This window comes from Podarcis filfolensis (assembly GCF_964270895.1).
Source record: "Podarcis filfolensis genome assembly, chromosome: 1".
NCBI classification, from domain to species: domain Eukaryota; kingdom Metazoa; phylum Chordata; class Lepidosauria; order Squamata; family Lacertidae; genus Podarcis; species Podarcis filfolensis.
The window spans coordinates 53,973,780-53,990,430 of record NC_139604.1 but is presented as its reverse complement, the minus strand read 5'-3'; the positions used below and the strand labels follow the sequence as shown (position 1 = coordinate 53,990,430).

General features: G+C 45.9%; 1 protein-coding gene and 1 long non-coding RNA gene across 3 annotated transcripts in view; one reads left to right on the top strand and one right to left on the bottom strand.

The window, feature by feature from the left end:
- Positions 1–1,364: 1,364 nt before the first annotated feature.
- On the bottom strand, positions 1,365–3,940 carry LOC310745986. Its single transcript, XR_014540465.1, has 2 exons — positions 3,818–3,940; positions 1,365–2,269 (listed from the first exon to the last, which is right to left on the bottom strand). It is a non-coding gene; the product is annotated as an uncharacterized lncRNA (long non-coding RNA).
- A 2,891-nt stretch (positions 3,941–6,831) lies between these two features.
- The window catches only part of GRK2 (G protein-coupled receptor kinase 2), a 38,973-nt gene continuing 29,153 nt past the window's right edge, over positions 6,832–16,651 (top strand). For both annotated transcript variants that reach the window (XM_083622629.1, XM_083622628.1), the window contains exon 1: positions 6,832–7,785. In XM_083622629.1, the coding sequence (XP_083478755.1) occupies positions 7,673–7,785 (113 nt within the window). In that variant the 5' untranslated portion in view covers positions 6,832–7,672. The remainder of the gene's footprint in view (positions 7,786–16,651) is intronic.

The window sequence follows — 16,651 nt, the reverse complement described above, 5'->3', positions numbered from 1 at the left end:
AATGTGTGTGCTGCTCTGATCTCAAAGTCTGAATGGCTCAGACAAAGGCCTCTATTTTATTTATTTTCAGTATTATTGATATAAATAAAAGCAGGGGAAATACATGCACTTGGAAGATGTGAAGCAGTAGGTCACAGTGGAGTCCTGTGGTACCTTTCAGGTTAATTTATTAGTGCAGGAGTTTTTATAAGCCAGCAAACAGGCTTGCATCTGCTGAAAGGGTAAGGTCTGGCTTACCAGAAGTAATGATGCCATACATGAAGTACTGTGAAATCCTATGCATGTTTACTTGAAAGTAAATCCCACTGTATCTCACGTAAATGGGTGCACAGAATTGCTGTTTTACTCTTTTAAGGCATCTGAGAATACTCTTTTGGCTTTGAAATGGAACAGTGTTTAAAAATGAAATCCTCTTGCAATGTGTATCTTGTAGTGGGGGAGTTAGAAAACAGTTCAGAAATCTTTAAGATGACTTTAAGGACACTGCCAGAACTGCAGCTTTCAAAGCTAGATTCAGGTAGGTGTTGGTCTGACGCAGTCGAAATATATATTTTAAAAAATAAAGAAGTTGTTCAGTAGTACCTTAGAGACCAACTAAGTTTGTTCTCGGTATAAGCTTTCGTGTGCATGCACGGTATCCGAAGAAGTGTGCATGCACATGAAAGCTTATACCAAGAACAAACTTAGTTGGTCTCTGAGGCGCTACTGGACAATTTCTTTATTTTTTAATATATTTTGAGCTTTCAAAGCATTTTATATTATTCTTGAACAAAACAAGGTGCTGACGGTTTGTATCACCTCTCCTGAATACAAAATGACCTCCTCTGATTATATTCACAAGTGTTTCTCCCTTACTATAAGGATTTTAAAAACTGCTCTTTAAAGGAAAAATAGTGACTTAAAATCACCCAGCCTTGCTCCAGGAAGCTTCTGCAGCTGTTTGAAGTAGAGATCTTTGTATGCAGGTGTACATTGGCTTTGAATCTCATTCCATTCAAAGTACAGGCATTGATGAGACAAACAAATAGGTTCATTCTGTGGTAGAGGTTCTTTACCTTTTTTGGGATCACAGACCCCTTCAAGAATCTGAAGAAAGCTATGCACATAAACACACACAAAGTTTTGCATACAATTTATGTATGCTTCGGAAAAATCTTGTATGTGTGTGCCCAGTTTATGGATCCTCTGAAGCCCATTAATGGATCCCGGATTAATAAACCCTCATTTTATGGCCAAAAACTGGGACTGCAACACCAGATTCACAAGAACCTTCCTGGAGAGACTTGATTGGTTGAGATGGAGCAATGCATCACTCTTCACATTCTTTTGATGAATATAGTAACACCAAACAAACAGGGCTTCTGTAGATTGTAATTTTTATATTGTTATACAGTACAGGAAAAATGAAAAGGGATTTAAAAAATAGCTCTTATGGTATTTGCTTCCAATATGCATATTATTTTTTTGTAGATATTAGAATTCAGATGCTAATGTCTCTAGGGATCTTCTTAGCTAGAATTGAGCTTTGCAGCAGCACAGCACCTAAGTTGATTAGTAGCTAAAGGGGCCATGACTCTTGTTAATACAGAGCCATTGTGACATCAGAGTAGATCAGCCAATGACACTGAGAGGGAGGCAACCTTTGAGGGGAGCAGCAGAGAGAAAGGGGGGGGGAGCACAATTTGGAAGAAGATCCAGCAACTCTAAGGCTCAGTACAAAAGTTAAAAGACTGGTGGTTTTTTGAGCCTTGTGATGAGAGGGTCTTTTTATGCTTGAGTGCAGAATGCTAGGAACAAAGACACATTTATAGACCTCAGTGAGAGGAAAGCCTTGTTACTAGGCCCTCTGGTTAAAAAAAAATGAGAAGATTGTATGCTTACTGAGACAGAGGTAGAGCATAACAAACAATAAATACTTGTGCAAAGAAAAATTGCTCTTTCACATCACAGGTAATGGTATGGGAGTTATTTGGGTGCAGAAGCTATAATAATTATGATGATGATGATGGCTTTCCAAAAAACAATTCCAAAAGGAGGGAGAAAGAGATGTTTAAAAAAACACACCAGTTGCATGCATGTGAAGTTAAGATTGGAGTCTAGCAGTTCAGCCAGTTCAAAACTTTAGAAGCAGATGTACAAAACTGTACCATTAGCTCCATAAGTGTACAGAATTATGCAATAGAAGACATCCACTATATTCTATGGCACCATGGAGAATGGGCAATGAGGACCTTGCTGACTTTTCAAAGGCACACACTCCTGTGTAAACCTACAGGTGAGGATAAATAGTTTGTCTTAGGTTACATCCACACTATACATTTAAAGCATTCTTATACCACTATAACAGTCATGGCTTTCTGCAAAGAATCCTGGGAACTGTAGTTAGTTAAGGGTGCAGAGAATTGTATCTCTGGGGGGGGGGGTGTCCTCTGAAGAACTCTCAGCACCCTAAACAAACTACAGATCCTAAGGTTCTTTGCAGGAAGCCATGAGTGAGTGACATTACTGAATGGGCCGCTAATTTCTTTGTTTCTCCCTATGGACTAATAGCAGCGCTCCTTAGTAGAAAAAGATAAAAGAGAAGCCAGAGATACTATGTAGATCAGTGATGGCCAAACTTGGCCCTCCAGCTGTTTTGGGACTACAACTCTCATCATCCCTAGCTAACAGGGCCAGTGGTCAGGGATGATGGGAATTGTAGTCCCAAAACAGCTGGAGGGCCAAGTTTGGTCCTCACAGATGTAGATCCTAGTGTTTCATATTCTGCTTATTTCTGCACATCATATCTGAAAAGAAAATTGTTGTTCAAGGCAATCCTGAATAACTAGCAACTTTTCTCTAGAGTTGTTCTCTGGAGAGTATTACAACAGTGCCTTGGACCCAAGTCCTGGGTGGAATATACACACACATTAAAAATGCTGTGAAAATGTGTGTGTTTTTTTAAAAAAAAAACGTTTTGGAAAAATATGTCGAATTTGTCACAGCTCATCATCGCCATCTATTGTGACATTTGTATATTGTACTTTACAACACACTTAAAACATTTTATTTGCAGCTATATAGCTGAGTTCCTGGTCTTGTTCTGCCAACCCCTAACACTTAGTGATGATTTACTATACAAGAACAAAATAAGCTAGCCCATTTTCATACTGGCACTTTATTCATTGTGGTTCTTACTATTTTATCAAATATTTCAGGAACATAACAGTTGCACTCAGAAATGTATTATTTCTGCTATTATTTTGTAGTACAAGAAAACAAAGGCCTTTCTGCAACTATTTTATCAAATGTTTCAGGAACATAACTGTTGCACTCAGAAATGTATTATTTCTGCTATTATTTTGTAGTACAAGATAACAAAGGCCTTTCTGCAGAAGGCAATTTCTGTTCGTGACATACATTTTTAGTTCACTTCAGGAGCACTGAGAGAAGGTGAACTGCCATTCTTGCAGTTAATGCAAGAACTTCCCTATTTGCATGTTCAAATATTACCCAGTTACAGAAGGGAGGACCTTGGCTGCAACTTCTGAATCCCCAGAGAAACATTGGAAACATTTTTAACTGAGATAAGGTTTATTCAAGAAAGAACAGGACCTACATTTTTTCCAGAATAAACATAAAATGCATTTTCATTAATGAACTCACCACTTAAATGTTGAGGGTGCTAGTTGACTAAAGTTATACTCTGAATAGACATTCACTGAAATCAGTGGGCAAGTATCTACACTAAGTATAACTTCATTGGATATCATCCTGAAGGCTAAAACAAAAGGACAAGATTTATGGGTTCTAAAAAAATACTGTTATTACTAGGTACCATTTAAAACTAAATCTTCAGCTTTCAGAAGGGGACATGGCTTAGCAAGGCAGAAAATGGCTGTTTGACTCCAGAGCTCCAGTGCCTGGAACCATTTCCATCATTCAGGAGCTTCAGGGAATTAATCTCCCCAGGGCATGTGTCTCTGAAATAAAGGAATGACAGTAAACCAAACCTGTCAAAAATGGGTGGATTTCTCCTATTTTTTCCACCTGCAGAAGAAAGACAGGCTGAACACGGAGTCTTTGTCTAAGGCCAAGTCCAATAAGTTGCCTGCTCAAGCTGCTGTTGCTCAGAGGTAGAAGGAAAGAGACTACAACTTGCAGCTTGGTTGTTCCTCATGAGGGAAATAGTAAAAGAAACATGAAAGCAATTAATGACTCCAATGGAAGGGACAGCTGACAGAGATTAATGTGCATCTGAACACTTTGACTGAGACTGCAAAAGAAATAGGGCAGATGCATGCAAAGCAAATTTGTTGATTGCAAGCAGATTACAAAGAGAAAAGGGAGAGGAGGCCGAAAAATCAGGAGAGACGTGTGAATCTTATATTTATGTGGCTTTCAGGAAAATGTGGAGCATGAGGATATGTTTACTTTGCCCAAGCCCAAGAAGGGTTCCTTTCCCCAGAATGTGGTATTGTGTTTTGGCAGACACCATAACAAAATAATATGGAAGAAGCTAAGGGACATTCAAGACACATCCCATTACAGATGGCCTATTATGGTGCTATAAGATCCAGTCCCCCAAAAGCTTAGAAAGTATCACTGTCTAAAACCTTTTTACAAGAAAGCTGCAGGAGGCAGGGATCCACCACAGATTGGGGTTCCTAATCAAACTGGTTCTCATGAGAGTTGTAACGCCATTAATCACAAGGAATCACTGCAAAGCTATAGAGTTGCTGGAAACGCTGTACAGTATCTGGAATTCCCTGCAGAAATAACCAAGGATGACCCCCAGGAAACAGGAAATAAGGAATTAGAAGAACCCAGATGCTGTATAGGAAGAAGTGTCTGGAAACAGGCATTCCAGGAGAATGGCTCCATATACACCCCAGCATTTATTCCTGGTCAATCCGTGTTCACACTTATCAAGGTTTCACTGAGCACCTGTGGAAATCTATAGCAGTGACTCCATTTTACCACCTACACACTATTTCTGCTAAATGTCTCTGCTGTTTTATTTAGTAATGGTGCTTTGCCACCGTAGCTTCCCCTTCAGAGTGAGTGCATTAATAAGAAGGGCACATGTTTCAGTTGACTAGACATGTGCCTTGTCTCTCTCCTTGTAGGCACTCAGCTATGCAAAGCTGAAAACAAAAAGGTAGCTAGAGAGGTAGGGTTGTTTAAGGAAATAACATTGCAACCTGTGTGCCTCAAACTAATAAACGGCACTTCAGTGTGGAAACGGTATTAATCACAACGAGGAAAACAGTTCATATAGAAGAACTGGATGAACCACTTTCTGGAGATGTCTGCCTAACAGCAGGATTTAATGGCTGTGAGAAAACCCTATAATAGGTGTGCAGGGAGAAGGAGGCAGGACAAGGTAGGCCTGGTTTACTCAGGCATCTCCATCAACTGATTTCTGTACATTTATTTGACTGGCTACTGACCAGGTGAATTAACTCCATGGAAAATAACTGCATTTAAGGGTATGAACATTCTCTTGTGTAAGTGTATGACAGCCCATTTCCACCCAGCAGTCAAGTCTGTTGCTTGCTTTTGCAGTCATGGTGATGAACCTCACGTATTATTCCACCCCTAGTCACGTCAGGCAAACTGAAACCACATATTTTGAATAAAGTCAACCTAACTTCCCAACAGAGATAGCAATACTAATAGAATAAGAACAGCTTGATTTTTCACCCGGGAGGTTTTTAAATAAACATTTGGCAGGAGAATGTTTTGTGTAATTTGTTCTACTGTATCTACCTTCCAGACAGGTGTCAAAGCCCTAGTATGCAAGGCCCAGTGAAAGGATATAGGCCTTGGTTGAATCTTAAGGAAAGCTGCTTAAGTGTTCAAGTAAAGCAGTAGCCACCTAGAAGGGAACCAGTGGCCTTCTAGACGTTGAACTCCTAACTCCCATCAGTTTCAGCCAGCATGGCCATTGATCAGGGATGGTGGGAGCTGAACTTCAGCACCATCTGAAGGGACACAATTTGGGCGCACGTCGGGCATGGAAAATCTTTGCCGCAGGCCAAGGCAAAAATCTATACGGTCACAGAATCTGGTGAAACACCTGAAACTTAACACACAGGGGGAAATGAACTATTCCAACTCAACATACCTAGGACCATACCAGTTTGCCAGCATGAAGAAACTGAAGAAAACTCTTCTTGTGGAAACTTTAAGAGAGTAGCACTCTGACCATTCCTTAGCCTTCTGGCTCAGATTAACTACATATTGTATTTTTAACGTGTACTCTTCTCTCTAGCCTACAGTGCGCACACAAGAACTTACTTATTGTAGGTCTTTATCTCCCAAATTTGTACCTGTCAGAAAACAAAGGACAGTCTTTTGGTCTTGAGAATGTCTGTTCCTGAATTTTAATCCTGAATATTTTCAGAAGGGTAGCCACGTCAGTCTCTTGCACAAAAGCAATCAGGAGCCTTGTAGCGCCTTAAATACTGTAGTAATTTGTTCGTTAGCCTTCAAGGGGTCACGCTGCTCCTTTGTCGTGCAGACCTTCAGGATGTCCTTGAGAGACCAGAGGCCAAACGTGGATGTCAAAACCCGAAACGGGTTGCAAGGAATTATAGTTGTGGCCGATATTTTATGCGGGATGCTACCGGACGTGCTAAGGCAACGGCCGGGTGAAATCATGGCCCGTTAGGCCTCCGAGCGCTCCTCGATTTGAGCGCCCGCCGCAGCGTATTGCCTGGGGCCGCGCTTGAATCGAAAGGGTCTGAAAGACACCCGGCCTGCGCCAAGCCAGCTGCAAGTCTCCCCTGGGCCTCCAGAGGGCGGCCTCGGGCGACTAACTTTCTTCTCTCTGTGTGTGTCTATGTACAAAGCAGGCTTCCCTCGAGGGGCGGCTGTTGCTTTAAGCTGGCCCTGGAGCGAGCGGAGAGGGGAAGCCAGAAGCTGCGCGGCGGGCCCCGGAGGTCCTTTCCCCCTGCGGAGAAACAAAACCACCTACGGGCAGCAACAGCAGCAGCAGGAGGAAGAAGAAGAAGGAGGAGGAGGAGAGCGTGTGCGAGTTTCGGATCCGCTCGGCTCCCGCCTTAAGCGCCCCGCATTGAATCAGCGCGTGGAGCTCGAGAGCTCCTCGGCTGTGCTTGCCTCGGGCACTTGCGCGACGCTGCTTCTCCGCCTTGGATCGCAAGCAGAGGAAGAAGAAAAGCGCTGACAGATAAAGGCAGCAAGCCGCCGCCGACGCCGCCACCCCGCACCCCTGCGCCGCCGCCGCCGCTCCGCGTTGACAGGCAGCGGGAGCAACAGCAGCGGCCGCGGCAGCCCTCCCTGCACGCGCGCGCGCAACACACACAAGACGCACACACACACTCAGGACACACACCGAGAGAGCCCGCCAGCCCTGGAGGAGGAAGGCAAGCCAGGAGCGGAGGGCAGCGGGGCCAAGCCGCAGCCCAGGAACTAAGGAAGGGCCGCCACTTCTCTGCACGGGCATCATGTGGGTCTGTTTGTAAGAGGGGTTGGGGGGCCAGATCCCCTCTCTTCGCCTCCCCCCCTCGCTCTCCCTCCCCTCCCCCTAGCACAGGCGGCCACACACACGCACACACACACACACCCCGACCGGGAGGAGGCGGCGGCGAGGGAGCCGCAGAGGCCGCTGGAATAATAAGAGAATTGATTGTGAAAAAGGAAAGCAGAAGAAATATTTCCTGGCAAGATGGCCGACTTGGAGGCTGTGCTCGCCGATGTGAGCTACTTGATGGCTATGGAGAAAAGTAAATCCACTCCGGCAGCCCGGGCCAGCAAGAAGATCGTGCTACCTGAGCCGAGGTGAGCCCGGCAAGGGGGGCAGGCGGAGGGGGCAGGTGCGGCGCCGGGGCCCCGCGCGAGGCGCGCCGGGCTTAGGATGGGCGCTGGGTGTTTGTGTACGCGAGCGAGCGCATAAATGGGTCTGTATATGACTGAGCTTCGCTCTTCTGAAATGCACCGAGCCGACTTGCCCTTGGCCCAAGCAGCAGGGTCCGTGATCTACCCCGTCCATGTAGCGGGGTGGAGTGGGGTGGAAAGAGGGCTCGCTAAAGCGGCGTCTTTCCGTGTACGTGGTTGTGTTGATATAGTGTGGGCATGATGATGGATTGTCAGGGTGTCCTGTCTCTGCTTCCTGATTCTTCATTCGGCTGCTCAGATCCTTGGAGATCATTCCCCCAGCACCTCTTGCAGTAGCAAACCCCCTCCTTCTGTGTTTTTCCCTACCCACACGTCACAATTCCACCCACCCCATCACAAACACACATAGTGATTCTCTCTGTGTATGTGTAATATGCAATTGTGTTAACCACAGCAGAAAAGCAGGCTAGTAAATCAGGCTGTATATATGCCTATATAGTGCTTTTTTCTGAGCAGTCCAGCAACTGTGCTGCTGAGTGATATGAGGAGCATACAGCTTGGCTCTGGCAGTGCCTGGAGTCGGCCTCAAGATGCCCTAACCACTGTCTTCTGTTTTGGGTGGGTGGTTGGTTTGTTTTTGTTTTTGAAAATCTGTCTGTACAGACCTGTGCAATCCAGCGCTGTGTCTTGGTAGTGTGCTGTTAGATAGCGACCAGGCCTTTGCCCACCTGAGTTGAAGCAGGAACTGGGGCTGCACAAACAACGTTGCAAGCGTGCGCAAATGCAGTGCAAGGTCACCATCGTGCAGATAAGGGGAAATGTGTTGGGCAGGGGCTCTGCTTCATGTAAGGGCATTTTCTTGCTGGGAGACACAAGTGGGAGCATTAAGTCAAAAAATCTGACTGGTCATCCAGGTGGGTCAAAGGTGCTATGGTTTCGGCCAACCAACCCTTAACTCTGCTTCCTGGCAGCAGTTACCAAGGGCAACAGGGTGGGGCCTGACAAGCATCCTGCACCTTCAGCACATGGGCAAATGGAGGCCTTCCTCGCTCTCCCTTCTTCCCTTCCACCTCCCATGTGACATCTGGCTTACCCTACCCTTCCCTGTTCTAGCCAATAACCTTGGGTTATCCCCATTGTAGAAGTCTCTTCAAGCAGAACTGCTCCCCTGCCACTGAAGGCAGGACGGAGGGTCTCTGAGAAAGCTCCAAAGGGCCCCTTTCCGCAAGAAATGGCAAGCGGCCCTTTCAGAGGATGATGCAGATGTGTTACCATGGCGATGCCTGAAAGCCTCAGCAGCCTCTGTGCTCTTTCCCCCCCCACACGGTTGCTGGTTTCGGTATGGAAGTGCCCACATGGGAACTTTGGGTGAAGTTCCATAGCCTTTGGAGGAAATAATTTTGGGATGCATAGGAGTCCAGAGAGCAGCCCCTTCACTTGCATCACATCTCAGCTAATAGTTGCTCACTGGCAACCCCCTGCCTGCCTGAGTCACATCCCTGAGTCCAATTTAAGATAACTGTCTTGGGGTGGCAGAATTTAAGCCATCGTTTGCCCTTCTGCCCCTCCCTCATCTCTTTCTGCACCACTTGTAATGACAGTGTAACTGCTGCTGCCTTCTCCTCCTTTCCTCTTCCTCAAAGTACACCAGGGAGGCCTTCAATTCTCCCAGCTCAATAGCCATCTATTTTGGGGGCAGGAGAGGGAGTAGAGGAGTGAAAGGCAATATTGACAATATATCTACACATAGGAGGTACTTGTGAAATTTGGCTTTTAGGAAATTGAGCATTTTATCTGTTAAAGAGCTGGGGAGAGCTCAGATTACCAATTAGGGAAGCAAGACTATGCCCTAGAAGAAGACTAAGGATTAAGAGGCGTACATGGAGGTCTTGCTGTGATCACAGCACAGGGGTCTTATTGATAGCTTACTGATAGGCAGAAATAAGGTAGCTGGAATGGTAAGGAAAGCATGGGGAGGAGTGTCAAGGATATGTACAGAACTGCATTTGTTTTGGATTCAAGACATCTGCTGAAAACAAGCATTAGAGACTGCTTCTTCCCATTAGCTAGGGAGGATCAGATACATCTCTTCTGCACATCTCACTGTGGGAACTTTGCTGGGGGACTTCTAAAGTGTGGCCCCATAAATTTTGCCCGGGAAGCTGATTTGGAGCAGGAGGAGAACAGGGTAATTCCAGAACAGGTTAATTCAGGCAGAAGCTGAAGAAATTCTTAGTTCCCCTAATCTGAATGCGTAATAACATGTAGACCTTTTGGTACAGCCCAATAGAAATCACGTGGAGGAGGAAACTGGGTTTGGGTGATGAGCAGAGTGTGTGTTTTATATTAAAATATGCAAGTCAATATATTTGCATATTTATTTTTTGCATAATTTGCTCTGTTCCTAGCAGTCATGTGAGGCGGTGCAGGGAAGCAGTGCAGGGCACAGAATCCCCACCTCTTGACCACTAGAAATTTGACTCATCCTCCCTCTGGCCTTGCACACATATACTGTTGTAGATCAAAAAGACAAGAAACTTGCTTTTTTTTTTAATGAAAAGCAAGATTTGGGTGCCCAAGTATAATTTATTTCCTTGCCTTGCATGATACCGTCTTGGCACAGCATGCATAGTCCTGTTCACAAATCACATTACCTTGCTTCTCAGAGACAGAGCATTCACTCTCAGACACTCCATAGGAAGGTGAGACTTAACAGAAACCACAAGCAGTTTGGCCCTAGCATACGTTATCTTTCATCATTGTTGCTTTGCTGGTGGTTGACCTAACAGCTTCCGTGTGTGTGTCTGTCTTGAAACATAAGGGACATATAAATCACACCCTTGGAGCCTAGGTGGTGCCTCCATTTTTTTTCATGGGCTATCTATTGGAATTGGGACAAAAATGCAGATACATCCTCAAGAAGTTGTCCAGGATTGGAACAATAGAAGGATGGAGATTCTAAAGCAGTGGTGAGGAACCTAGCGCCTCCCAGATGTTGATGTACCCCAAATCCCATCAATTCCAGCTGGCACAGCCAATGGTCTGGGAGTTGTAGTCCAGCAACATCTGGAGGAGCACACCACCCCATCCCTGTTGTAAAGAGAGGAACATCAGCAAAATTGCCAAGGGTGCTGTTGGGTACTTAAAGAACTTGAGGCACAAACCCATGGCCCAAATTTCCATAGCCATTTGCATTGGCTAGTTTATATGTATTTAAGATGGTGGGTTTCTGATGCTTATCAGCATTGCATTTTGCAGTGTGCACAGCAAGTCAGTAAGAAGGGGGGGGAATGAGTTTTTTAAAAGGAAGAAAAGGGCAGGAGATGCAGGCCAAGTGCAAACCTGGGTTTTGCCACCCCACCACATCTGGAACAGCACCCCTGAAAGTTGCTGAAGGGGCTGCATCCTCGTTCATTACTGCAAAAGCAGGAACATTCTGTTACATCTGTTACATTAATTTATGGAATTTATATGCCACTTCATCAGTAGCATTTCTAGGAGGCGTACATAAAAATAAACCATACAGAATAAAACAGTAAAAAAAAAAAAATCACCATAAAACCAAACATAAATCCAAACCCTACCTTAAAATGCTTGCTGAAATAAGAAAGTCTGAGTCACATGCCTGAAGTCCAGCAATTTGTGTCTTACCTGTCCTGTACATAGTTCAGAGGCAGCATTTTATCTTCACAACCACCCTTTGAAGGTAGATTAAATTTGAGATACAGCGACTTGCCCAGAGAGCTATCCGATGAGATTTGAGTCTCTGCTTCCCACCAACCAAGCTCACTGTGGCAGGGTACTGGAGACAGGATCCTGAAGATCTGGAGGACTCTGTCTGCTCCCTCCTGGAATGTCTTTTATAGATTCTACACAGACATTCCAAGAGGGAGTGGAGGTAATGAAACTCGGAACTGCTGCCCATTCAAGATCTTGGGGGAATAAGATGTCTAAGGTTTTGTTTATTACATTGCGTCATACTTCTCTCCAAAGGAGCTGAGGGACACACACATTGTATGCGGGATGGTTTAGGTTGTGTGTGTGTTTGACTAACCACCGCCACTCTTCGAACTTCATGCCAAAGTGGAGAGTTGAGCTGAGGTTGCTCAGGGGTCGCTAATCTGTCACTCTCCACACATCGTTGGACTCCCATTGGCCCTAGCCGGCATGGCCAATGGCCTGGGGTGTTGACAGTTGTACTCCATCCACATCTGGAGGACCACAGGTCCCCCCATTCCTCTTCCATATCATGCAGAGCGGAATTGTGGGACAGTGAAAGGAGGCCTCCCACAACCCCTATTATGGAGCACCCTGACTTTAAATCACTCCCATCGGTTTTCTCCGATAGGCTTCAACACACTAAACTTCCTGCCCGAGCAACCTCCCCGCTGGTGCAGCCTCTCGTGTCTCTCCTCCTGCCAAAGTCAAGGCCCAGCTTCAAAGAAGAGCTGTCTCTCTGGTTTGTCTGCCAGGAAATGACGTCACCTTTGGTCGCAATAGGCTATTTGGGTCTGCTGCAAAGTAAGAAACTGCAGCACATAGGAGAATCAGGGTGACCTGCGTCCTGCTGACCCGCCACAGCACCCACTGCAAGCTCTGCCTTTTTGTGCAGGTTTTATAGCGGAACTAGGAATGTGTCGGAGCCAAGGTGGTTGTGACATTTGTGAGAGGGGAGAATTCAGCTTTGGTAAAAGGGCAGGGGATTAAAAAAGGGGGGTGGGGAGGAAGTTTCTCCTTTGCTGGTTGCTGCACGACAGTGTTGTTTTTCCTGTTAAGGGAACCAAACTATTTTTTTCTGTGCATTCATTTCCTTTTTCTGCGCTTGGATATGAAGCCAGTCAGTGTTCCCTGAAGTCAGGCTCTCTCTAGCCTGACAATCTACAAGAGCATAAAGAAAAAAATAATAATAAACCAGCTCAGATGCCCAGGGATACTAGCAGGCAACTTCCCACTTCCTCCCCAATGGCCTTTAAGCGAACAAGAGCATTGTCAACAGCTGGCTGATTATTTATAGTACTAACTGCCTCTCATTAAGTCTCTGTGCAAGAGGAACTCGAGGGAGCTGACATTCTCCATAGGCCTTCCCGGTTGTTAACTAATGCTCTCTTTTTTTCCTAAGGGGGAAAACTGAGGCAGGAAAAAGAGGGCACTAGGACCAGTTCTCTCAGACCTTATTTGACCGAGGTTAACTTCAGTGACTGAATTTTTGGAATCGGTCTTGTAAACAACACAAAATTTACAAGCTCAGGATTGTTCCCCCAGCCCCCACTGCAGACTGAAATGCACATACAGGCTTGTGGCTTAAACCTTTTTCTTTTTTTTTAACCTTCCTTTCCTGGTTGCCTAGAACAGATGCTTGTTTGCCACAAGTGACCATGCTAGTTGCTTTTTAGAAGCCTGGCCTATATAGATGTGCTGCTTTTCCATGGAGCAAAGGTAGTCAACCTAGTGTCCTCCAGATTGTGATAGGGCTACAAGTCCCAGCATGTGTGGCCACGCTGGCTGAGGCTGGTGGGAGTTGGAGTCAGGCAACTTCCAGAGGGGATGATGTTGGGCTACTTGGTTTGATGCTATGAGTCCCAAGTTCAAGTCTCCGCTTAGCTGCTGCTATAAAAGGAATGACTTGCCTACCTTACCAGGACACTGTGAGAATAACCAGATAATGAGTGTGAATTCCTTTTCTGCACAAGGCATTTTATGTAATGATATTAATGCTATCATTCAACTGGACCTGCCCCCTGGAGATGGTTGTTATGGAGATGCTTGAGACACATTATCCCAGGCCCATAACAGCAGCAGGCACCAGCAAACACAGCCATCCATCATCCTTCCAAGATGCGTCTGTCTCAGTCATGGGGATCTCTCCCCGCCCCCAATCCCCCATGGCTCACTAGTTTCAGGAGCAGGAGTTTCTGGGGGGTGGGGGAAAGACACATTCAGTCTAAATGGTTGAAGTAGGTCCTGTTTCTCAGCGCCCTGATATTTACTTCGCAGAATCCAAGGGGGGAAAATCTGCCCTTCACAATGGGGAAGTGTCTCTTCAGCCCAATCACACTCTCCCCTTCAGAGGCACCCCTTACATTAAGCTCCCATAGCTCCTATAATACTACTAATCCCCAGAAGCCCCATTCAGAGCCAGCCCAGCACCCCATTTAATCCATGGACTGCAACAGCAGCAACTATGGTTGTTCCTGCTGCAGACCACATTGGGCACCTTTCCATTGCCATTCAGGGAGGATGCAGTGGCCTCTCTAGGCTAAGCATCCAGATCTCTTTGTCCTCCATTCAGATATTTAAAAGGTACCCAGATGAAGGGCTGTTTATTCAGTCAGCACGCTCAAGCAATGTTACTCCCCCCCTCCCCCCGCACTGCGGACGGTAACACTTCCAGGCGGGCCAGGAGTGAGTTGCGTGTCTGAATAATGTTCCACATGTAAAACGATGCAGTCTTATTGGGCTCGGTTTTCTCTGAGGAGTTTTTCATTCCCATCTGGGAGCATTCAAAATGTCACCCACCCCCACCCTCTCACCTGCAACCTGAAATGGAATAGTCCAAGATAGCCTTCCCCAGCCTATACAAAGTGGAAGGGCTGCATAATGCTTTGTGTACCAAAGTGGGGGTAGTGGGGGGCAGGTTTCTGTGGGAAAACGGTGGGCAGGAAAAGGGTTCTCTAAACCTTCTCTTCTTCCCAAAGTTACTTTTTCATAAGAAAGGGGTGGGGGACCTGTGACCCTTCAGACCCTGGGGTCCAAACTCCCATCACCTCTGTCCCTTGGCCATGCTGGCTGAGGATGATGGGAGTTTGCAAGTCCAGCATCACCAGGAGGACAGCAGGTTGAGGAATGCTAGTTTAAGGAAAGCTTTACCAATTGACCGACAGACTTGGGACCTCAGCCATTATTGGACTACAGCTCCCATCATCCCTGACCACTTGTCCTGCTAGCTAAGGATGATGGAAGTTGTAGTCCAACAGCAGCTGAGGACCCAAGTTTGAGAAACACTGCATTGGTCCTATCTGACTTACCAAGTATCTCATGCAAGTGGTGCAAACTATCACAGAATGTTGGTGCCACAGTCACAGCATTTTCACCATTATTGTGCCACCCGCACTGCTTCTCATTCATTCCAACCTGCAGTGAGGATCTGTACTGTCAGTATGTGGATTGTGGGTGTTGGGAATGCTGACTCAGTACACTTGTCAAGTGATACGGTAATCTGCGTCTTCCATCATCTGACAAGTACTTCTTACACAATCTTCCATCTCGAAAGGTACCCGTGCTGCAAATTGAAGCATGCTTTCTGGGGAGCAAACCCCCTTGAAGTCAATGGGGCTTCTTCCTTCCAGGTGAATATGGTCAGGAGAAAATGGTTGAAAGTGATTCGGTGGCATTTCCAAATAAATGCATTTAGGATTAGGATTTCTGCCTCCGTTGTTCAGAGGCAGTGTGCTTGGAATCCCACGTGGAAAGAATGCTCTTGTGCCCAGGACCTTCTTGAGGTGTTCCTACTGGCATGTGGCTGGCCACTGTGACAACAGAATGCTGGGCTAGAGGGAGACTGTTGCCCTTACCCTGCAATGGCCCTCATACTCAGGAGCTTCCTCTTGGCTGCTTACGCTGAGTCAATTAAATTTTTCTCCATAGAAGGGCTATGTGTGCTGCTTAACCAGCTAAATATCCACAGGAGAAGCCATAGCCCAGCTCTGAAAGATGGCACACGACTCCAAAAGAGAGTTCCAGTTCTTTGTAATACATTAACCCAGCATGAACCCCTGTCTCATGGCCAGACCGTCTATAGCATTTTCCAGGCTGCCAGCTACCAGGTCTTGCCAACTCATCTTTGAGATTAGTCATTGTACTTTGGGACCTTGGAATTTCAGGTTCATTTTCAACCCAAAAGGTGCTCTTTCCTAATTATTTGCCTGGTATTCATTCTCTCTCTCTCTCTCTCTCTCTCTGTTTCTTGGTCACTTTTTAAAATTAACCACCCAGGAGGACAAAACAAACACAGCGACTAAAAAACCAGAATGTATTCAGAACATTGCTTCCAAGATCCAATGTATTATTTCCGCTGCTTCTCTAGCCAGGAGCCTGTCCGTCCACACTCAGACCACCGTCCTCCTGTCCCTCCCGCTTTTTGATGAACCTTCATTTTCTGTTTAGACTTTTAAATTGGCTTCTCTTCCAAATTGCCCAGATGCAGATGCCATTCTAAGAGCACCAGCTCTTCTTTAAGACAAGAAACAGACCTCTGTTCGTTCACCTGCTAGAATGACTGCCTGCCTTTGTAATCTTCCTGTACCTGGCTCCACTTAGCCCCAGATAAAAACACAGTCTCCTTTAAACAGCTGGTTGGTCTTAATTCATGAATGAAATGTCGGCTATCCAGTGCTGGATCCTTACTGACCCAAAATCTCTTGAGATAAGTGTCTTTTATCTGCAGGCTTCCTGTGATAATAATGGGGGGGTTGCAGCAAAAACAACAAAGGGTATTGTAGCACCTTAAATACTACATTTGCTATCCTTTAAGGTACTACAAAACTGCTCATATAATAAGACTTTAACCCCTCTCCACACCCCCACTTTCTAAACATGTTCTTGGTTCCTCCTCCGACCCTCTAGAGCAGATTTAGGGGGCGCAGCAGGAAGAGAGGAGGGGGAAGTCTGCTGCACGAGTGGACCTCATTCTGCACATGCAACAGCTTAGCTGGATCCTGCCCTTGTTGTTTTCAGGGCAGGGACGGCAAACCTTTGTCCCTCCATATGTGGTTGGACTCCTGTCAGGCCCAGACAGCGTAGCCAGTGGTCA